This window comes from Durio zibethinus, chromosome 11 (genome assembly GCF_047325235.1).
Source record: "Durio zibethinus cultivar Kanyao isolate XHJ-2024 chromosome 11, ASM4732523v1, whole genome shotgun sequence".
Lineage (NCBI taxonomy): Eukaryota > Viridiplantae > Streptophyta > Magnoliopsida > Malvales > Malvaceae > Durio > Durio zibethinus.
Genome location: NC_143172.1, coordinates 7182724 through 7206100, shown reverse-complemented (window position 1 = coordinate 7206100; position 23377 = coordinate 7182724). Strand labels below are relative to the sequence as shown.

General features: G+C 31.7%; 2 protein-coding genes across 15 annotated transcripts; both read right to left on the bottom strand.

Moving 5' to 3' along the window:
- Positions 1-7934: 7934 nt before the first annotated feature.
- Positions 7935-9842, bottom strand: WRKY27 (WRKY DNA-binding protein 27). The gene is made up of 3 exons (XM_022881807.2): positions 9044-9842; positions 8824-8937; positions 7935-8690 (listed from the first exon to the last, which is right to left on the bottom strand). The coding sequence occupies exons 1-3, from the start codon at positions 9631-9633 to the stop codon at positions 8114-8116; spliced, it is 1281 nt and encodes a 426-aa protein (XP_022737542.2). The 5' UTR covers positions 9634-9842; the 3' UTR covers positions 7935-8113.
- Positions 9843-19254: 9412 nt separating this feature from the next.
- LOC111290460 (uncharacterized) lies at positions 19255-23286 on the bottom strand. 14 transcript variants are annotated; one of them, XM_089767911.1, is made up of 7 exons: positions 23066-23260; positions 22674-22770; positions 22487-22566; positions 21764-21804; positions 21204-21689; positions 19980-20214; positions 19255-19896 (listed from the first exon to the last, which is right to left on the bottom strand). In XM_089767911.1, the coding sequence occupies exons 1-5, from the start codon at positions 23078-23080 to the stop codon at positions 21641-21643; spliced, it is 282 nt and encodes a 93-aa protein (XP_089624037.1). In that variant the 5' UTR covers positions 23081-23260; the 3' UTR covers positions 19255-19896; positions 19980-20214; positions 21204-21640. The 14 variants fall into 14 exon arrangements, with proteins under 14 accessions (XP_089624037.1, XP_089624039.1, XP_089624038.1 ...); XM_089767913.1 differs by lacking the exon at positions 19255-19896 and having other exon boundaries at positions 20072-20229; positions 21204-21384; positions 21539-21701; positions 22674-23260; XM_089767912.1 differs by lacking the exon at positions 19255-19896 and having other exon boundaries at positions 20072-20229; positions 21204-21384; positions 21539-21689; positions 22674-23260.
- Positions 23287-23377: the final 91 nt, after the last annotated feature.

Sequence of the window (23377 nt, the reverse complement as noted above, 5' to 3'; positions counted from 1 at the left end):
CCTGGATAATGCCAATCAAAGTGTACTTGACCACAAGAGCACTACCTAAGGAAAGAATTCAAGCTAAGGCTTGATAAGAAAGGCCCATCAATACACAATGATTAAAAAAAATTATACAAAAAAATTTTCAGCCTACCTTACTTAAGATGTGTCGATGAAAAAAAAATAAACTACATCCTACGAGAAATTCATGAAGGAATATGTGAAAATCACCTCGAACCTAGACCATTGGCCTACAAAGTGTTTACGCAAAGCTATTATTGGCCCACCATAAGAAGAGATGCAATCGAACTAGTAAATAGATTAAACAAATATCAGAGATTCGCTTATGTACAACATTTTCCCTCTATCGAGCTTACTTCTATCATCAGTCTGTGTCTTTCATGCAATGAAAAATAGATGTCCTTGGATCTTTCACCTTAATCATAAGTAAAAAAAGTTTCATCTTAGTAACGGTAGATTACTTCATGAAATGACCTGAAGCCAAGACCTTGGCTACCACTATAAAGGCCTAGATTAAGAAATTTGTATGAAAAAATATAGTTTGTAAATTTGGTTTACCTCTATCTATAATAACGGACAATGGCAAACAATTTGAAAACTCGAAGTTCAAAGAATGGTGTTCAAACTTTTACATCAACCTCAGGTTTACGTCAGTTGCCCACATTCAGTCCAACAAGTAGGCTGAAGCTACGAATAAAATAATATTATAGGCTCTAAATAAGAAACTCGATGCAGTAAAGGGAAAGTAAGCCGACAAGCTACCAAAGATACTATAAGCCCTAATGATAACCATGAAGATACAGACTGGTGAAACCTCATTCCATTTGGCATTTAGAACAGAGGCTGTGATACATGTTAAGATTGACCTTTTAAGCTTAAAAGTTAAATTAGAGTCAGAAGAGAAAAATGAAGAAATGCTTAGGGTTAACCTCGACCTCATCAAAGAATAGAGGGACATAGCCTTAACATGAATAGTAATTTATCAATAAAAAATGGCCAATTATTATCATAAAAAGATCTAATGTAAGCATATCGGGAAGGGTGACCTGATACTTAAAAAAGTAGAAGCTTTAGAAATAGATGACCAAGGTGACAAATTAACCCTAACTTGAAAATGATCATATGTTGTTAAAAAGGTCGTTCATGACACGACTTACAAACTACAGGACCTAAATGGTGACATCATCCCAAAGACATGGAATGCAGATAATTTAAAGGTCTATTATTAGTATACTAAGCTTATACTTATATTTTGTACTTGAATACAGAAATCAAATTATGTCCAATGAGCTTACACCTACTGATCTAACCAAATCTAACCTAAAACTTTGATGAATTTTTTAAGTTAATTTAATCCAATGAATTACAAAAATCCTCAGTTCAATTAATCAAGTTAAAATTTTTTTGATTAACCATGCTTAAACTTGCATGAATAAAGAAAAAATTACAATAATAAAGCTGAGTTGAGCTGAAGTTTACACTAATCTAAATAAAAAGTTGTATTGATTAATTGTTATAAAATTACCAATAAATGATGTCAGCAGATCATCCTTATATAAGATCATTACAAAAAACTGACCTCTTACATTAACAAAAATTTACAAAAATCAAAAATAAAAAGTTAAAAGAATTATGCATCAACAACATCGATAGGAGCAATAGTAGGAGCAGTATCCTTATTAGCAAAAGCAACAGCGTCGACCTCACCTTTCTTAGCCTTTTAACCTCATACTCAAACCCCAGAGTTATCTCCAGCTCATCTTCAAGGCCTCATCATCATCTTATTTTTCTTTTTTTTTTATCCTTTTCAAGTTGATTTGGATGAGACTTTGATATGATATTGTTCATATCAATATCAGAGAGGTCGAGGTTGAGGATGAAAAATTTAAACTGCACATTATCCTTGGCTAGCTAGAAAGCACCGAGCACATTTTTTTTAAAAAACTCCTCATTCATTTAGAGGCATTCATTAGAAGTCTTAAACTTTTCTACGACCTTCTTCTTCAGGTTTTCCTTTCTTTTTTTCTTGCCCTCGAGCTTGGACCTCAACTTAACTATCTCAACTTGAGCATCATTGAGTTTAAGCTTAGCTTGTTCCCTCATTAAGTCAATTAAGACTTTGTCAATTAGGACGACCTCTAGCTTTACTATCAGGTCATCAATTTTTTTTTACCCAACTTCTTTTTTGTGAGCTCTTTTTGTGCTCCTAAGCTAAAATAGCCATATTTTTTTCAACCTTCAGTAGGTGGGCTATCACGAGGTAAGCATGGTATAGGGCTTCACTAGTGTTATCCAAGGGTTGAGGGAGAATTTTTGTTGAACTACATAGAATGACCTCAAACTTAACAAAATAAAAAATACTGATAAAATCGAGTTAAAGTCAATCAATTTTACCAAGATAAGGAATCATGACTTTGCTGAATTTTTTTACCATGGTTAGGTTGGTGATTAGGTCATTAGCAAAAGTGTACTTAAAATTGGTAAAGATTTTCTCTGAGTTAGGCCTTGATAGCCTAGCCTTAAGATTCTCGAGGGTAAAAGATGAGACCTCTATTTATGATTTTTTGGCAAAAAGAGAAGAAGAAAGAGGTGTTGATATTGACATTGAAGATAAATCTAGGCCAGTCTTAGCTTTTGTTTTTTGAGCTACGGAGAGTGATGTAGTAAGGTATTAATGACTTTGTCTCCCTCGAGAGATGGGACTTTGAGCTGAATTTTTTTGCCCCTTTTTGAGCTTGAAGGCATACTAGTACAACCCGAAGTCCAAATTGTCATTGCTAACCATCTCTGTAAAATTAAAAAAATCAAGCTAAAATAAAATTCTATGAGGTTACCTTAAACTTACCCTAATACTTCATCTCGTTTATTACTTATGAGAAGGTCAGCTTGTGGGCATTAATGATGACCTCCCTCTATAAGTGTATTCTAAAATTTTATTTTGATCTAATAAATCTATGACGAAAAAAGCTACCGATACATTTATGACAGCACCAACGTACTTTTTATTTCTCAAGTCTCAACCTTGAGAAGAACCTCAACCTTATACTCACCATTGTTATTTATTTTTTGCCTCTCAAGGTAAAAGAAAAGCAACTTTTAATTTTTTATTTAGCTCAGGCAATCGACAACTAATTTTTTATTGGACTAAGCTATTATGTTATACCACCTACAAGTAATTTTTTTTTAAAAAAAATATTTAAATAGAGGGAAAAATATTTAAATATTGATAAAGAATGATGAAGGTAACTGTGTACCGTATAGAGTTAGAAATGAGTTGAGTGGTAATCAAATTGTAAGAATTAAAAATTAAAATAAATAAAAGATGAAGTGAAAACTTCATACCGGCCATGAAGAAATTTCAATACACATAGAGCTAATGTGGCTCCAGTTTATTAGTGATCTGATCTAAAGAGTTTAGTATTATTATACTATACCTTTTTTTTGGGAAAAAAGAAAGTCACAGCCAGAGCACGGACGTGATGACTTGAATAAATGTTAAGATAGTTTTTAAGATTTACCTTACCTTTTAGTTAGCTATCACGTCCTTAGGGACACATTGAGGTCATAAAGAATATATACAAGAATTTCAGCTAGTTCATCTTACTTTACAGTACTCTTTTCATTATCACCACTTTCTTCGATCGAGGTATTCCTTTTTTTTGTTTCTCTTTGAAACTTTTTTTTTTAGAATATTCATCATAAAAAAACTCTAACTCATAAAAAAATCAAGATTCTGAGGTGGAACTGTGGCTGAAAGTAACTCAACTCTGAGAGAAAAGGGATAAGGTAGAGACTCCTTAGGAAAGGAAAAGATCTCAACAAGAATTGGCTAGCGTAAAATTAAAGTAACAATGAGAGCATTGATTGAAGAAGAGTAAAAGCAAAAAAAAATTGATGTGACCAAACCCCAGAAAGGGGAACAATAAAAAATGAAATATGGTCAGCCATAAAATATTGATGGACTTGAAAAATAGAGAAAAGTGGTGGATTTTATAGGTTGAAGTCTATCTGAGCACATAGTTCCTCTATGCTCAAGACCCATTCCCCTTGCGAGCATTTTTTTGTTTCACCATTGCCCTTCCTTAGACATTGAATTAAATCAGAAGGTCATTTTTTCATAACTATGGTTCCCAATGAATGATAAAATCAAATCATTATCGTCTTGCCCACGTTGACCTTTCTTAGGTTTTATTTGATAACTTTCGACCTTCCTATAACTCATACTAAAAGACATGGTTAAGAATACGTACTGAAGAAAGAGTGAAAAAACTCTAAAGGCCAAAAAGCTTTTGAGATTGAAAAGTTCAGATCAGATTAAGAGCCAAAAAATAAAAAGATAGAAAACTGAAGCCCCAATAGCTCTTTATATAGACGCGTTGCATATCAAATAAATGGCATATGTTATACCATGTGTTGGAGTAAAAATGGGAATATGTCTTTTCATCTTTCTTTTTTAAAATTTTCTACTTAGACTGCCTTTCTCCTTATTTAATATTGTTAGACTGGCCTAATTGGACGAACTTTTTATTTGACTGGTTAAATCAAATAACTCTTCGAGGTAAATCGAGAGCCTGGTTCACCATTAAAGTTTAAAGTAGAGGCTCAAATCCAAGCTTTTGAAATAAAATACAAGTCTCACAATGACTAAATGAACTCGAGCACTAACCTCGAATCATTCTGAGCAATTATCATTTCGATAACCTTTAAGTCGACTATATACTCAACCTAAGATGCACACACGAGATCAGATAATTACAAGGTTAGACCATGGTTCAAGGCTGGTCATCCCTTAAGATTGACCTATTTCTATAACTTCGATTTCGAAGAATCAAACTTTCAGATCATCTTTTTTTACCAATCTGCCTTACACTAAGGGCGTCAATCATACATTCAGAAGTTTCGAAGAATCAAACTTTCAGGTCATCTCCTTTTGCCAATTTGCCCTACACTAAGGGTGTCGATCATACATTCAATAATCTGACACTCAGACTACTTGGTGGGAGGATAGAGTGTTAAGGGCATTTGATGGTCAAAAAGGTTAGAAGCTTTCAGCAAACAACCAAGGGATAGAATGTTGAGGATAGAGTGTTAGAAGCCTTCAGCAAAAAACCAAGGGTATTTTTGTCATTTGTGCTACCCTGACATGTCAAGTCAGTCTGACATGCTCAATGCCACATCAACTCAGCACTATCCTTATTGTCCCTTAGTGGTCCCCTACAACTTACCTATAAATATGAAGGTCCAGGCACTATTAAGGCAATTTCATTCAACTTCATTTCTCTCATTCCTACTTCCTTTTTTATCTCACTCTTTTTGACTTGTGCGTCGAAGTGCAAACACAAGGAACACACCCTCATTTGCCTCTAATCGTCTTTCTCTTTTATTTTTTTAAGAACACCTTGAGGTTGGAGCTCGGTACAAACATTATTAATACAAAAATAATATAATTATAACTAATTAACATATAAAAAAATGAATAAATTAAATCAAACAAACAATATAATCATCAAAACTAACAAATAACTAACTAGATAAATTCATTATAAAATTATAATACATTTAAATCATGTTTGGTGCATAAGATGATGGATATATGAGATAAGATAACAATCATCCTATATTATATTTAATTTATGTATAAAGAAAGGGGTAAAATTGTTAGAAGGATTAATTACCCTCTTAGTATAAGATAATTTAATCCTCCTTAAAGTGAAAAGTATTATTTTTAATCCATAAGAGTAAATTTATATTTCCTATTATATTCTTAAAAATTGCATTAATAATTTAAGTTTTACATATTTTGAAGAATGATAATTTTAATCAATAAATATTATCTTATTTTATTCCTTACATATATAAAATACAAGATAGAATAACGTTATTTATTTTATCTTATTCATAATATTATCTTATCATATTTTATCATAATATTATATACCAAATACATCCTTAAAACTTAAATCTCTAAAACTTTAAAAAATTAATATAAATAAGATCTAAATATTGCTAACTCTGAATAAATAATATTAGATGTAGGAGGAAAACTAAGACCAAGTTCTTACGTCATGATTCATGCCCAGTCTTTAAAAAAAAAAAAATTTTGATATGTCCCCATTTTATATTGGAGAAAGAAGATGACCTTAACCCATAGGGTTGCTATAAGGGCAAAGACTGCCGTTAGTCACATTCTTCCATCAAATAACTTGATTAAGATAAGATTGGCCTAACAACTTGCAGCCCCATCTTTTACATCATTAGATTCTTTGAGCTATCTCACCTCATATTACCATCATATACAATTTCTAGGATCCTAAAAATTCAATAATTATAAACTCTGACATATATTATGAACATTATTTATTTGATTTGAATTGATTCATATAATTATTTTTTAAAAAATAATATTTAATAAATATAAAATATAAATATAAATATTTATAATTCCTTTTTATTCTAAAGTTATAACTTTTTTTTTCATAAAAACAAACCCAAATACTACTTTGTTTATTATAGGAAGTAAATAAAATAAGTTTGACCAATTCTTGTATATATAAATAAAATTTAGTTGACCTTGGAACCCACTAGCAAAGTCCATTGTGTGAACCGACAGGAAAGGGATCTTGCCTTTTGTCTCGTGATAAAGGCATCCCATTCCCACCCAACGGGTTGACAAGGTTTCACGGTTTCACGGTCTGAACTCCCGAATGATGAAACCCTTTCTTTTGCGGTTCCCACAACTGTCCTTTTACATCTTCACTGCCAATTTAATAATCCTGGATTCTTTTTTTTTAGTTACAATTTAATAATCCTAAATAAATACTAGAAAATCGCATTCAGAGGATACAACGATATGCTAATTATATAATAGTCAAGGAGGCTGCTAGCTGTGTTATTAGAATTGTTGTCGTAATTCTTCAGTGTTAGGTTCATTTGGATGACGTCAAAATTACTTAATTTTTAGGGGTTTCGTCAATAAAACGACACTCACTGTAAAAGTTTACAATATTGAATAATCACCGATCTATATTGTTTTTATGTTGTTAAGTTTTTTAAGGAAAATTGCTTATTGAAACATTAAAAATAATCATCAATAAAAACCAGTATCATCGTCATCATATATATATATATATATAAAGTATGATTATAAGACATATTAAAATATGAAGTCTTCTTAATTTAAATGACTTGTCGTATCCAAAATCATTCCTGGTTTTGGGAGATTATTCAGGGGCATTATTATCTTGAAAGGATGGTATATATTGTTCTATCAAACAGAATGTATGGATTCCTAAAAAAATAGCTTTTACAATTAATTATTGTGATGATTAGTGATAATTATAATGTCCCTTGGTCTATTTTATTGTAATTAAGCAAAAAGCAGGCAATAACTAGGTTCTTTCCCAACGTGTACTGGATCAAAGCTGGCTTCGACCATGCAATTAGAACCTAATTACTGAGATGAGATTTTCTGATCGTGCCTATCATTATGTTGCTTTCAAACTTTTCATTTTAATTGAAATATTTGTGTCAAATACATATATAAACATATATATATATGATTATATGAATATGAAAATTCAACCCATTCAAATATATATATATATATATATAACTTTTAAGAAATGAATATATTTGTTATGAATATATACTCAAATCTAACACCCCACCAAATCCAAGTAACATAGCCTATCAATTGGTCCAAAATCATATGCTGATCGATCAAACTCAACAAATTGGATTATCTATGGTTTATAATCATATATAAGAGTATTTCCTAAGAAAAAAAAAAAGGAGAGTATATATCATCATTGTAGCGGAATTAGAATATATAACATCACTTGGATGTAACTTCTAGTAATGACGTTTGACCTTAAAATAAAACTGCATGAACAGAATATTTCTTATGATGTTACATAAACGAAATTGATAGGTGTGGAAAATATGCTTTCTCTTCTGTATTTATCTTTTGGAGAGAGGTAATAAAAGGGAAATATTAAGTTACATAAACTTGGAGTCTTCCTATTTCTCTGTATCCAATCAAAAAAATTTTATACTACGTAGTATACAAAAAAATAATACTAATAATAACAACAATAAAAATGAAATCAGTCTAGCAGCCACCACCAGCGGTGGCTCCGGTGGAGTTACCGGTACCCCAAGAAGAGAAGCTATCACCAAAGGCCGGGCTGGGTCGTCCTAATCCACTACTAGTACTGCCGGTCCCATCACTTCCAACGAGTTCTTCCAATCCCTTGAAGAGATCTTCATCTACATGCACGTTGGGGATCAGAAGATCATCTTCATCGCTTTCTCCATCCGGAGCCGTTTCAAGAGTCATGTCAACGCTTTCTTCTTCACCTCCATTATCACCCCTATTGTGCACGTCGGCGGCGGCGTCTTCAGGAGCTGAAAGTGGGGTTGTGGGAGAGAGGCTTGTGGCGGAGCGAGGAGAGGAGCAAGAAACAGTAGTACTGGGCAAGGTTTCCGGGGCAGAATCTTTGCTTGCGGCCTTTTGATTGGTTGATAGCTTGTTTCGAGTACTGCCAGCGAGAGAGTTCCGGTGAGTGGGCCTAGGGTGGGTGTGGTCGCCTGTGTAGCTAACAATAAAGATGTTGGGATCCAAATTGCTACGCTCCACTTGTTTTCTGGCTGAGCACCCTTTTGAGCTGCTGCACCTGTAGTAGTTTCTGAAGGAAACCAAAATTCATCGTTAGACTATGTTTGGCATATATAATAGTAGGATTTTGATAATATTAAAAAGGAAAAGGAAAAGTAACGAAAGAAATTAACATTGAAGGGTACGGAAATGAATTAATTAACCTTGGATAGGGAGAGCCTTTGATGGGCTTCTGTCCGTATTTACGCCATGCCCACGGATCTGATGACAAATTATCTGCTGTTACATGGCATACGGTTCTCTTCTGCTGGTTCTTCCTGCAAAACGAGAAAAAATGGGCAACTTTTAGCTAAGGAAGTTCTGCAAAGTTTCAATCTTTTAACCAGAAAAATTAACACAAACAAACAATACCCGGCCGTTTACCTCTTTCTTGATCTTGGAGCCAAGGATTGCAGGTTCCGTAAAGGAAGGACAGCAGTAGGCCTTTGAACTTGCTGCGGTTGAATCCGTTGTTGCAGCTGCTGCTGTCGGTGTAATGGATTAATTTGTTGCTGCGATTGTGGTTGTTCCTGTACATGGTGTGGTTGTTGCTGGTTTCCAGATTGACCAAAAGCAAAAATAGGAGCGGAGGTGAGAGTCAATGGAGAGCTAATCCCGATGCTGCTGCTGGTGGGTTGTTCCTGCTGATGATGTTGGCCACTAGATCCTCCAGGAACAGAACTTGAAGAGCTGGGATCTATACCTAGATTAGTGCTGATGGTGGTGGGGTAGGCGTATGGCAAAAAGGGCTTGTAAGAATCTTGCAAAGAAACACTTTTCCTAAGCTGTGAAAGATTAGGAAATGAAAACGGGTCATCTTCTTCCTCAAACGTCAAAGAAGCCAAGCAAGCCAAAGGGTAAGGGTTCTCATTCCAGCTGCTACTATTCTCATTATTGCTTGCTGTGGTGGTGGTATTGGCGGCTGCAGACGTACAACTCCTCACCACTGCATAAAGATCCCAGTCCTCAGCCATTTTTTCAGCAGCCCAAATCAAGCTAGAAACTTTCAAACACCTAATCTCAACTCAGCGTTTTCTTAAGCAAATTGGGCGAAAGGAAACGCAGGCAGAGAAGGCAGGACGGCGCTGACTTTCTTTCGGGTGTGAAAGAAAGAAAAAAAATAATAGAGAAAAGGAGAAAAAAGAGCATAAGACAATTAGACAGAGTAAGAAGAGAGAGGAATGATGGTGCACTGATAATTGTTAATTATTTATACTTGCGAGAATAAAAAATGTGTATTCCATTTTGGAAAAGGGGAGGGAAAAAAAATAGTGGATTTTCTTTTTTTTTTTTTTCTTTCTTTCTTTTGGGGTTCGTGGGTTTTGCTTTTTCTTTGACTTTGTGAAAATGTCAAAAGGGGGGCCATAGCAATGTGGCAATTGTAAGGACGATGCTTCCTATGCTTCCCAAATTATCCTACACGCTCTGTCTTGTTCACTTTATACTCGAAATCTAATTGGATACTCCTTAGCGAAAAGGATTGGGAATCATCACGCACTCTTCATGAGCGTGTAAATCACCCCCACACTTCGCTCTTGGGAATATTGTCTTTGAACGTCTTTCAGTGGGATCGAATTTCTTTGATTTTTTAAAAAACGGGTATTAAAATTTGAAGTTTTTCAATCCATGATTTTAGGATGAGTTATTACTGTATTTGATGGTCGAAATGAGAAAAAATTTCATTAAAATTAAATGAATTTTTATTTTATCATTTTATTAAAGTATTTTTATTAACTTTTATGAATATTTGTGAATGCATTACATGAAAAGTCATATCAATATCAATAAATTTTGATTTTTCTTTTCCACGATAAATAGTTCATTCTAATTAAATATAATTTGGCAAATGTTGAATTTATATTTGATACCACCAATTAAAGGAAATTTTAGGTGCATGGCAGGTGTCTTTTTCTTATTCCTCTGTCTCTAGATTCAATACATTTTAATTTAATAAATGAATTTGGGTACTACCCTAGTTTTCGTTTGGGTACATTAGGTTGTACCCTACTCCATATTGAGAACGCAACATTTGATTCATCATTGAGTGCCCACTGAATTTTAAATATAATATATAAGTTAAATTAAATGAAGCAAGATATTTTAATAAGAACAAAAAAATAATACTACTACTACAGTTTGGATTGCTACGAACTTTGCATTTATTTGCGCATTATATTGTGTGCAATTCACGCAATGGTGAGGAGCGTGATGTTTGCGTGTTTCCACGTTACAATTCGTAAAATTTGGAGGCTGCAGCATTTGCAGTACGCATCCTTGCAAACGTCGTCGTGAGCCACTCTCTTGGCGCGGCGGGTGTGAAAATGGGAATTTTAGAGGGGTGGTGGAGGATAGCAACATAGGGCGGGGTCCGCCGATCCACAAAAATCCTTATCCCTCCTTGGAATCCCACTCAAACAGTCACGACATGGCTCACCGCCTGGGCCTCTCTTTTCGTTATGGAAAATGAGAATTCAATGCAAAAGCAATTGTTTGGCACGCTGCATGCACCCTCATGGAGAGACTGGTCCACCTCCCCTGGCCATTGGCCAATCATAACGTGGCACGTTGTCTGTGATTTGGTGGGCCCCCCCACCCGCATAAAAAATAATAAATAAATAAATAAATAAAGAAGTTGTTCCTCTGTTGCTTGCATTTTGTGCAAACTTCTTTCATGAGGGATCCTGCACCGTTAAATTTTGGTTGGATCCTTTTTCTTTCTTAATGGGATGCTTTGCTTCGCTCAGTTTGTGCTGGGAATCTTTGCATTTTTAACGGTGACTGATTCGGCGGAACTGAGTGAATAAAAACTAAAAAGTACCGAGTTTTCTTTTTCTTCCCCGCCGTTTACGTTAGTCATTTTCAAAGAAGGTAATGATAAGGTGTGCGCTGTTTCCACATTACAAAGTTGCTAATAAGGAATCTTTGAGGCAATGGAGAACTCCAGGGACAGTCATCCCAAACACCGCGCTTCACCACTTCACAATCGACGAAGCCATTTTATGCAATTTTTATAATTCCAAACCGGTTATTTGCTAATGCAAGTCGCGTATCTTCACGTGGAAACAAGATAAAAAAATCTAATTGCGAGAAGAAAAGGACAAAACATGTATTTCGCTGCCCACGGCAACACTCCACATAGCGCTTTAATCCAAAAAAAAAAAAAAAATGTAGAGATAGACTTCTGCTTTTATTTCCATTTCAATTTAAAATATATTTTTTAGATTCAACCTTTACTATTTAAATAAATACAAGGTAACAAAACTATAATTTCTTGGTAGCATATAATTACCATTTTTTATAGGCCAACACATTTTATATATGGATATATTTTTGAGGTATGCTTTTATCCTATATGGTTTTTATTTATAAGATTTTCTCTATTTTTTTACTAACTTGGTAATCTTTAATTTGCAGGACAATTCCTATTAAATTAATTTATAAATATTAATAAAATATTTCTGTATTAATATTTTAATATGTTTTTAATTAAAATTAACTATTAATAAAATATATTATATTAATATTTTAATATATTTAAGTTTTTAAAAATACTATTCAAAACTTGATCTTAAGTCAAGACAATCCTATGATTCTAGCAAGTAACGTAACCCTTAGATAAAGCTATTATACTTTTTTACTTTTTAAATGTTTATAAAGTTTGAGTGATAGCAGAAAAGTATTTTTTTTTAATTTCTTATGGCAAAGGAAAAAATATTTTTATATATTTTCATGGTTTCTTTTTTTATACTTAATTTAGTAACTCATTTATTTTTAAGTTTAATTTAACAAGTTTTGTCTACTTTTTTAAAGTATGTACTTGGGTGGATTGTGCTTAATTTCTTACTTTAATTAATTAAATATATTAAAAATATTGAATTTGCAAAATAAATTTCTTTACAAATTTTCAAAAAAAATTAATGAACAAAATGGTGTTAATATTAATATATTTAATTTTCTATGTAATAAAGATATAAAACTAATTATGAAAAAAGTGTTAAATTTAAAGCATTCCAAAAAACTGTAATTTAAAAAAATGATGGTATTTAAAAAAAAAAACTGATTTAGATAAGAGTATTTTGATTTTCACAAACTCCAAATTAAATTTCACGATAAAAAAATAATTATCTGACAATTAACTGCCTAAACAAGTAACCAGTTAAATTATAAAACTTGAATGACGTGGCTTCATCAAATGTCAAGTGCTGAAACGCTTTGATTGGGGCGGCTGCCCCATCATTCCCCGCTAGGCAATATGGCTGGACACTTGTTTTTACATCAAGAGTGCCTCTTGCGTCATACCACCAATGTGGCAGAGCACGTGACCGGTCCCTCATTGGCACATGATATTACGTACTTATTTTATTTATTTATTTATGTATTTGAATTTATATTTAAAAATGTTAATATCATAGATCATTTTTAAATTATAATAAAATTTTTAATGTGATATTTAAATATTATAAATTTATTGATTAATATGATTAATGGATAAATAATATTTTAAATATTATATTAATTAATAAATTTATAATTAAGATATCATATTAAAAATTTTTTAAATTTAAATATCACATCAATCACTTTATTATAATTTATGGGTCATTCATGACATTTAATTTTATTTAAAATTATCAATAATGGAATCTATTTACTAAAATTAAAAATATAATATTTTATTAGTAAATTACAAAATTGTTGATTTTCTTTTGTTGATTTTTAATGAAAGTTATCTTTATAAAAAAAATTTAATGTTATAATACCTACTTTTAAACTTTACTAATAAAGTTAGAGAATTATCATGTCAAGATGATATCTTTTTTAAAAATATTAATAAATTATATAATAAATAATGAAACATGTGATAATATTTTAATTTTGTTTACGAAATTTAAAATTTTCATTTGACAAGTGATACGGTATATAAAAACTGATACTATTTTTATTCAAAACAATTTTTTTTTTTAATGAGTGATACTAAATCAAATGTTTAAGTGTCATTTATTTCAAAAAATAAAAATAAAAATACTCGAAGATTTGATTCAAGTGATTGGTGCTTGATTTTTTAACTCAAATTACCCTTTTTTTTTATCAAATTAAAATGTGTTAGATAAAAAGCTTTATTATTATTTTTGAGAAATAAAAATTTTATTTATTAATATGCATTTTATTATTTTTAAATATTTACAATATACAATTATATATTAATATATTATTTAAATATAAATAAAAAATAAGTATTAACTTGTAAGACACGTGGTGATAAATATAAATAATTTATAAATAATTATTTGATATTAGTTTTTGTGCTGATAATTTTTATATTTCATGAGAAGAAAAAAGAAGGTCAATCCAATCACCATTAAAATTTCGTACAGACATAACCATTTTTAGGAAGTGTAATAGTAAAAGTAAGTAATTATAAATTCAATGAATTGGCTTAAACGAACTGAAAATAGAAACCAAGGCACAAAAACATAATGATTTGTAAGAGTTAAACCATTATAATCTTGAATTTTGATGATTTACAATAGTAATATAAAGAGTACGATGAATGGGAAAATAATTATTTTTTAAGGTTTTTTTTTTTTTTGTTACAAATAGAGAAGAGAATAACAAAACCGCGTTAAAAAGAATCCAACCACCGATAAAATAGCTATCCACAATTATTTTAAGGTAGCTGTCTATTAAAAAAAAAAAGAAGAGACAGAATAACATAAGAAACTAGAAGAGAATATATACTTGGGGAAGCAAGAACAAGGAATATCCGTACGTAATAATATTCTGTTTTCCTTCCTCCTTTTCGGTAGGAAGTAAAAAGGAAAAAAAAAAAAAAAAAACCTTTTGAATAGAAGGGTTTTGTCTTAAAAGAAGAAAGAAAAACTTTAAATCACAAATTAGATTCCTTTTAGTTTTTGGCTGTAGCCAATGAAGTATGAGTAGCCAAATTGTGATTCGCAAATGGGCGATTGAGAGAGAGAGAGGGGAACTTGGGTAAGAATAATTAACAAACATGCAAATAGGGGAAGGGGTGTTTTAATTTGCTTTATAAGTTACAATTAAATATAGTGATGATGATAAGGGACCACACCCACAATATTATCCTTCTAATGCAAACCCGTTGCTTGCCTTCCTTCACTTTAACTCAGTAGAGAGGAAGAGCTCAATAAATTTTTTTTTTCATTTTTTTGGGTTAAATTTATTAAAAAATTCATGCATTATAATTAAAAAATTATTTAAATCTTTATTTTTATTATAATCAATTAATATTTTTTTGTATCTAATTAAGCTTTTATTTAGATAAAAAATTAACATCATTAATTTTTTTGTCAACTAAAATAAAATTTCGTATGATATCAATAAAATAGATAAAAATTTATTACGTAATGTAATTAATAAATGTAAAAATTAAAAAAAATAATTTTTTTTTCTCTTCTCTTCTCTCTTTAAAATATTTTAAAAGTTCAATTGATTATAATTTCAAAATTGATTGATTCAAGTTTATCATATGATTAAATTTTATTCAATTAAGAGTTTAAATTGAGTTGAAATAAAATATTAAGTGCTCGATTGATTGTAATAAAATATTAAAAATTTAAATAAATTTTTAATTATAATTCAGAAGTATTTTTGATCTATTAACTTTTCATTTATTATTATTACTTTTTTTTTCTTTTATGAAAGAGAGGTCTAAAAATCTTAATTTAGAGTGATTAAAATAGCTGTTCAAAAGTAGGGTTACGTACACAAATTTGCAAGTTTGGAAGTCTGTCTCATATTTGGGAGAATTTGTGCCAATATATTAAGTCAACTAAATGGATTGAACGAAAAGAGTGAGGTTTATTTAAAGAATAAGTTGAGCCTTACCTTGTCTCTAATATTCAAGGTTAGAGTATGATCCGACTCATATTAAATTATATAATATATTATTTTTTATATTATATTTATAAATATAAAAATAAATATATAATATTATAGTGTAAATATAAATTATGTTAAATTATTCATATTTTAAAATTTAATTAAAGATAAAAACAAATATACTACAAATTAAATAAAAAATCAATGTTTTTTATTTTTTGAAAACAAATTTATTTGTGAGGGTCTAAGTTATTCTATTTATAAATTTGGACGGATCAAAGTAAAATTTAAGATTTGAATTATTGGTCGAGAAAGATTTGGACAAATATATAAGGTGTTTATTAATATTATATTTAAACTCGATTTGACTATGGGCAACTTTTGTTTGAAATATTGACTTAAATTTTAAAATGATAATTTTAAAGTGTTAATATTTTAATATATTATTATTTTGAAAATTTGAATTTTTTGAGTATACTAGATTGGGTTAAGTTTGAGACAAGAATTTTGATGGTTAATTTGGTCTAAGTTGGTCATGTCATCACATCTAATTGAAAGTTTGATAGTTTGATTTATTGAATGTTAATGTATTTATAATTGTTTGCGATTAGTATTTTTTTTCATTCTTAGATGTAGGTAAATTAAATATCGAGTCATATTAAATTATTATTTTTTATATGAATCATTTATTATTTAATTTTCTTTTATTTCTATTCTTCTACCATTTACTTAAGTAATCAAAAAAAAAAAAAAAAAACTCATTTCCAATTGTTTGACCTTATTCTTAATTTTCTACATGAATATACTAATAATGCTTTAATTTTTTATAAAGTGTTTCTAACTTCTATTTTAACAACAAATTTATTTGAAAACATGTAGACTTGATTCAAATGGTTGAGGATGGGAACTTTGCAAGACATTGTAAATTGGAGATAAAATTTCTCATTACTCATTAGTTCTTTCCTATGTTCTCTAATATATAAAGCACTTATGATTTGAAAATGGAAATTTAAAAGTGGACTACCATTTTCTCTAACTAATAATAGAACAGATTTTTGGCACATTACTAGGATTAGACATTGACAATAGGTAGTGAGTTTTAAGTATCATTATATGCGCAAAGACTCTATATACTCTTTGACTAAATTCTCTTGGTCTACTTTCAGTTGGATTTAGATTAGATTGAAAAATGAAAAAGAAAAAAACTATGAAAATATAGCTTTATATGCCTTTTTATGGAGCTAGATATGACATACATGATTTGACTGTTGTTTATCATGGATCATGCAACCATAGCAACCTTGTTGACATGGTGGGTTTGGCAGCTGATGGAAAAAAGGAAGATGGTGAAAGAAATGGAGAATGAAAAGATTGGAAGGAAAGATGCATATAGGGGAAGAGAGGGGGGGGGGGGGGGCTTTAAGCTTTTATGGGTTTGGCAGGAAGACCTTTACATTGTGACTAGAAAAAGCAAAAAGATCACTATCTGTATGCAACTTATAATCCCCACTATCACCATTTTTTTTGCCTTCATTGTAGTTCATCTCCTCTCCCTTTTCTCAGTCCCTGTTTGCTTTGACAGATAGAGAGAAAGAGGGAGGAGGGGCACCCAAAGGCAAAGAAGGAGAAGTCAACAATGTCAGCACGTCTTTTCCTTCATCTTCTTCTTTTTGTCTATGATTATGACACGTGAGAGAAGTAAGAACACTATGAAACATTTTTAGCCTTCGTATGTGCCTTGTCCATCATTTATATGATGGAGGTTTTCTTTGCCAGAAATGGAATAGATTACAACTTGTTTGTGGTCACCATAACCAAAATTTCTCTGTTGCGGACCCAGTCCATGAGCAAGAAAGCCTATCAAGTAATGATCTAAAAAATATTTTGAGTCAAAAAGAGGAGCAAATCATCAATGGAAAGAGATTTAGATCCCGGTTTTATGGGCTTTTTTTTTTTTATTTCATTTGGGGGTGGTTGTAATTGTATGTTGTCCTTGTCCCTTGTCCTGTTTGCTCTGGTCAAACACATAAGAAATCTACCTCAAATTTCATAATCTTCCTCTTTTAACGGTTTTTGGGCCAATAGTTTACCTTGTAATTGCTTCTTGTGTATTTGGTGGGTTATTAATTTGACAAGTGACAAGCAACAGGGATAAACCAGGTGTGGAGTGGAAGGGTTAGAACCATTTAGATAATACAAGAGCCAATTCTAGTAATGCACATATCATACCTCTTGTATTAACATAAAGCATTAGGAATGAGCATTTCCATCAACTTAAAGTACCACTTTGTGCTTGGTCAACATTTACACAATATAATTTTTTTTTCCTGAAATTACATTAATAATTAAGTATTATATTTATATAATTAATTGAATAATCAATTATTACATTGTTAAATAAATAATTAATAAATTATAATTTAATTATACAATCAAATTACTCAATAATGAATTAATAAATTATAATTCAATACCAAAGCAACATTAATAACTTGAAAAAGTCAATCCCTAACCACCAATTTCCAGCAGATAAAACAACTCGTTATAGAGTATCATTTGGCTGAAATTTTTAGTTTATTTTTGGCAACAACTATAAGAGAATCATATCTCAAAACTACTCCTCCAACCATATTTTCATGCCATTTGCAAACCAGTGAAAATTGCATATACTTCTTCTGCCTTAAGGATACTACCAAACAATTTTTTTTAGTTAAAACCACAAAAGCCAAAAACCATTACAGTACTAGCCCACCGACAACCAAATTACCTGGATTGTTAATAGCATAAGCATCCACGTTAAGTCGGAGGAGGAACCTTCCAAGCAATATGTTTAATTTGTTGGAGTACAACATATTTCAAGACCCTGTATCTCATAAATTCACCAACACTTGCTACTATGGGAAAAAAAAAAAAAAAAAGGGCCTCAGAGAGCCATTGAAAGTCATTCTAAAAAAACACACCTGTTTCGAAGCTAGATCACAAACCCAGGGCAGATTGTCCAAGGCACATTATTCTCCACCAAAACGTATTTGCCTGTTAAAATTATACTTGAGCCAATCATGCAAAAATAAAGAACTAAAGTGATCAATAGGAGAGTGAATCAACCACCTAGTAGAAATAGATTGCTTACAATCTCGCAATAGATGCAAGACTGTTTCAAACTCACAATCATAACGCGGGCACTAGTAAGTGTTACCATTTGAAATCCTCCTGTTGAGGCAAGCTTCCTTAGTAAGTATCTTGTCATGCGCCACTAACCAAATAAAAAATTTAATGTTGGGCAGCAAGTTCAATTTCCAAATTCGACTCCACATATGATCAACCCCACTCGTCTTATTGATCAAATTATATGCTGAGCTCACTGAAAACACACCAGATGGAGAAGAAGCTGTCCAAATAATTTGATCTTCTATGCTTGAAATTAAGTGGACAAGAGCCATCCGATTCACAACCTTAAAATTCTAGAACAACGCCATTTACCACTAGTCAGTAAAATCACAAACCCGAGCGCTTTAAGGATGAACAGAAATATTTAAACTCCAACGCTTTAATTTGCTAAAAAAATTTCACTTTTTTTTTTTTATTATTTACTACGCATTTAAGGAAAATGCACATCTTACCTAAACACAATTTTTGTTGGGAAACAAGTTCCCTATTAAAAGATGCGTTCCATAATTAACCAAAAATCAAATGAAACTAAAAAATGGCTTCAGGATTTACATGAAAGTTTGTGCAAATCAAAACAAAAACTTGACTTTCACATTTCATTGCAGGCTCAATGTGAAGCTCAGAGGAAAAGGTAATAATGCTTATTCTGTTATACAAGGAATCGATTTTCAAAATTACAAGCCATACAGATGCTACAAGCTCAATCAAATGATCACCTACACCCCGTTAACTAATTTCTTTACATACAGCCCTTATGTGAATGCAACATGGTGCATCTACCTACTTAGACTTGCAACGAGATTTGTCAAAAAATAAATAAATAGTAAATAAATAAATACATTGCTAAGTTTACAAGTTTACTCTGGTCATAAATAGCTTCGTGCCATATAAGCATCATAGTTAACGAGGCTCTCTCAGTTGTTTCCTCCTCGAATCCGTTGTGCCAAACCTGTCTTTGCTAAGCCCGAATAGAGGTCACCTACATTTGCAACAAATAGTGGATCTCAAAAAAATCTTCAACTTTTAACTAGTTAATGCCACTACCAGTGCTATTTCCCTAATCTGTCTTCTCCAACTGTGCCAGAGTCTTCTTCAAATTAGATTTGCTCATCTGTTCATCTACTGTCGAGATGCCAACCATTGTAACCTTTGGAAGAAAGGGTTTACCTTGAAAGTTTTGCTTTCTGCATTCCTTTGATGGGCTTTCCATTCTGAAAGAGCAAAAGAAGATCAGTCTAACAGGCAAGAATGAAATAATAAAGACATTTATTTGAACAATCATTATGGTGGGCACCTTGCATCTGATCTCTGATTAGGTTTCCCTACTTGTTTCAACCATGGATGATTAAACCAATCTCCAAAAGGAAACCTGAAATCTTGTCTCTGTCCATTGTCAGCTTTAAGATCATCAACTGATTTGGGCTCTGAAGTGCTGCTATCGGTTTCAGGGTTGGAAAGGCATGTGGCTGACTCAGAGGCTCTAAAAAAAGAAGCAGCACTCCCGCAACAGGGAAAAAATTCCTTCAAAACTGCAACAATAAGACCTAGCTCCAATTTATTTTTGACATTTCAAAATTAAAATAAAAAAAAACGAATATAAAAGGATTGACTGCCTAATTCTGATGTACTTACAAGTTACAAGGACAAGTTTACCAATCAAGAAAATGATATACAAGACCTGTTTCCAGCTGCTGAGCACATGATCAAAGATTGCAACTAGTGCAATGCTTTGTGAAAAGTTAACTTTATTTAACCATTCAAGAACCTCACCAAGGAACATGACTGGTTAATTTGGAAAACTGTAAACACATTCTATTTCCAATGAAAATTTTTGGTTGTTCAAGAAGTTAAGGCAAACATACATCACTATTGTAAATGCTTAACATCAATGCATGACAATGAAAGTCAAAAAGATATATGGTTTACGTTCTCTCAAATGAATCAACCATATAAGGAAATTTTGGTTGAATGCCAGTGGCTTTTCGTAACCTTTCTCAACAGCATATAGAAGCTAAATCTCAGCAGCCATTGAAATGACACTCAAAGGTATGGCAGGATGACCAATCTCATCCAAAACTACTTGAACCTGGGAGATAAGGGCAACGCTGCATTCAAACAAATAATAACCCCACTTTTACCGTTAAAGACAATACGAAACTAGGTGCATCCAACATTGTCTCCTATTTCTCTTGAAAGTCTATTTTGATTGTCCTTATGGTATAATAACAAGCGATGGTAGTAGGAAAAAAAAAAGAAGAGAAAGTCCCACATGATTTTTGCAAATACTACTCTAAATCCTGTGATGACAATATCTATTTCTCACAAGGTTCCAGAATTTGAAAATAAGGTAAAAAAAAGACTGATAACACCTTTTAATATTTCATTATCCCACTGATCCCACAAGGTCTCCAAAATCCATAACACTTGAAATATTTCATAATCCCCACAGTCAATTTGCTTTAATCATTACCGTTTAACTTTCAATGTAATGCAAAACTTAGGAGGAAAAATCCTGTACCTCTGGAGGCTCCCACATGCTATCTCCGATTTCTTCAATCACTAATGCAGCCAAGTTATCATCAATTACATCATGGCGACATTGCATTTGCCGAGTTTGAATTAAAGCATGGAAATGCTGATCAACAGACTCTTTGGGAATATTATTCAGCATATTTTTATCAAAGAAGTACGGAGTATACCTGATGGAAGAAACAGTGGGCTAGACAAGCATCAAATAGACTAACAAAATTTTAACATATTTGCATTCCTAGATGAGAAGTAGAAGAAAACTCTATGCGATAAAATAAACAAAACTCTTTCAATTGATACAAAGTAGAGAATTGAAGAACACACCACTTAATCCCTTCTTTAGTAGCTATAGCAATATCCAAGTTTTGAGCACCAAAAACAGGAATACCATCAACCTTTCTCATTTCACCATTTTATGGGATTGTCTTAAGAAGCCTGTTGGCTGCCTTTACTTGTGAAAGCAGAAAATGTCAACCTACCATAAGAACTAAATGGTTGAGGAGAATAAAAACAATTTTTATATGGTTTATGCTAACAATTCAATAGTACCTGTTTCTCATTGGAACAAACTGAAATAAGTGAGGCTTTTCCTGCACAAGAGTATCATGATAAATGTTAAAATTAGCCTGTGAAACAACATCATAAAATGTAAATTCACAAATAAGTTGCAGTATGGAAAAATTTTGATTAGCAGATCCAGCAAAATATGCAAAGTCATACATTATAATACTCCAATCAACCAAAGCATATCCAACCCATTCAGGATAACCGCATAAATTACATCCCCTATATGCACTTTATTACGGGTAAATCTTTGTCAATTTCCCACAAGATCATTCATTCACCAGGACATTCTTATTTCACAGACAGTAACTTTTAAACATTATATAACAAGGAACAACATGAAAAATCAGAAGAAAAATGGTCATTGCATTCATCAATATGCTTTAGAGAAAGCTAGAGAAATAGCATATATGATTTATAACGTCCTCAAGCACGTAAATAGAAGAACAAATGGGAAGAATATCACAGAAATGTAACAAGATGTAACATGATTAGACACTTGATAACCATACTTTTAAAGTTCTTAAGAGTTAGCATCTAGCAGGTTTGGGACTCAAATCCTAGTTCCTGCAAACCCTTTCTCTTATCCTCCAGCTACAACCTCTTTTGTACAAAATATATATATATATATATATTTATGAGGTAATCCAGCAAGAATTCACATTCAATAGACATGAAGATGCTCCAATTGAATCAATTTAACTTTACCTTGAAATGCTCATATGCCAAACCAAGACAAAAAGTGCCCACCACTCCACTAGGAATATTAAGGTGTTTGACATAAGTAACTAAAAAAAAAAAAAATACATCATGTCAGACATCTAGTTCTTTCCAACCAAAAGAAGCTTGGCTAAACTGATTAACAATAGCTAAGCTGAGACGCAAAAAACCATACCCACATCGCCTATATCCATGAAAAAACGAAAAACAGGGCAATTCTTTTTTCTCTTAGTAATGTTTGCAAATATCTTCTTAAGCCAGTACCGTGTTCTCTACATAAATACAGAGAAAAGACTTTAAATTTATGCAAAACAGAACCAATCTCTTATAAGCATTTACAGTACATAACAAAGACTTACATTTACAGAATAACATCCAAAATTCAAATAATTATATTCAGCAAAAAATGTACTATTTTTTAAAGAGAATTTGTCAAATTCTATCATTTTAAAACTAAGTAAAATAAAAAAAGAAGAAGAGAATACAGATTAATTAAGGTAAAGAGTAAAGATCTCTTAGAAATAAAGGGAATATAGAAGTGAGTTGAAACAGCCATAGGACCAGTACAGAAAGATCACACATGCAAAAGGCTTGGCCAACGAAGGCGGGGCCACCACTCTTTGGGGCTCCGTTGGTGACGCCATGGCTTTGTCTCGCTAGCTTCTGTTCGTCGATTGGCTCGGTGTGGTTCAAACTTCAAGGAGAGATACAAGAGAGCACACCTTTGAGATGTTGTCGAGAGTCAACACACTCGAGATAGTTGAGAGAGAGAAGGGATATTCATTACTTCTATTCCTTAAAAACGTTTAATATGACAATTATAACCTCAGATAGTGAGTTATCTTAAGGCTAAAATGGGAAAACAATACGTTTTCGGAT

Coding starts and splice junctions, on each gene's coding strand:
- WRKY27 (XM_022881807.2), bottom strand. CDS start 9,633: ATGGCTGAGGACTGGGATCTTTATGCAGTGGTGAGGAGTTGTACGTCT. Junction 8,938..9,043: donor GCTCCAAGATCAAGAAAGAG/GTAAACGGCCGG, acceptor CTCGTTTTGCAG/GAAGAACCAGCAGAAGAGAA. Junction 8,691..8,823: donor AAAGGCTCTCCCTATCCAAG/GTTAATTAATTC, acceptor GGTTTCCTTCAG/AAACTACTACAGGTGCAGCA.
- LOC111290460 (XM_089767904.1), bottom strand. CDS start 23,142: ATGGCGTCACCAACGGAGCCCCAAAGAGTGGTGGCCCCGCCTTCGTTG. Junction 22,771..23,082: donor CTTCGTTGGCCAAGCCTTTT/GCATGTGTGATC, acceptor GTATTTATGTAG/AGAACACGGTACTGGCTTAA. Junction 21,805..22,486: donor TGGCATATGAGCATTTCAAG/GTAAAGTTAAAT, acceptor ACTCTTGTGCAG/GAAAAGCCTCACTTATTTCA.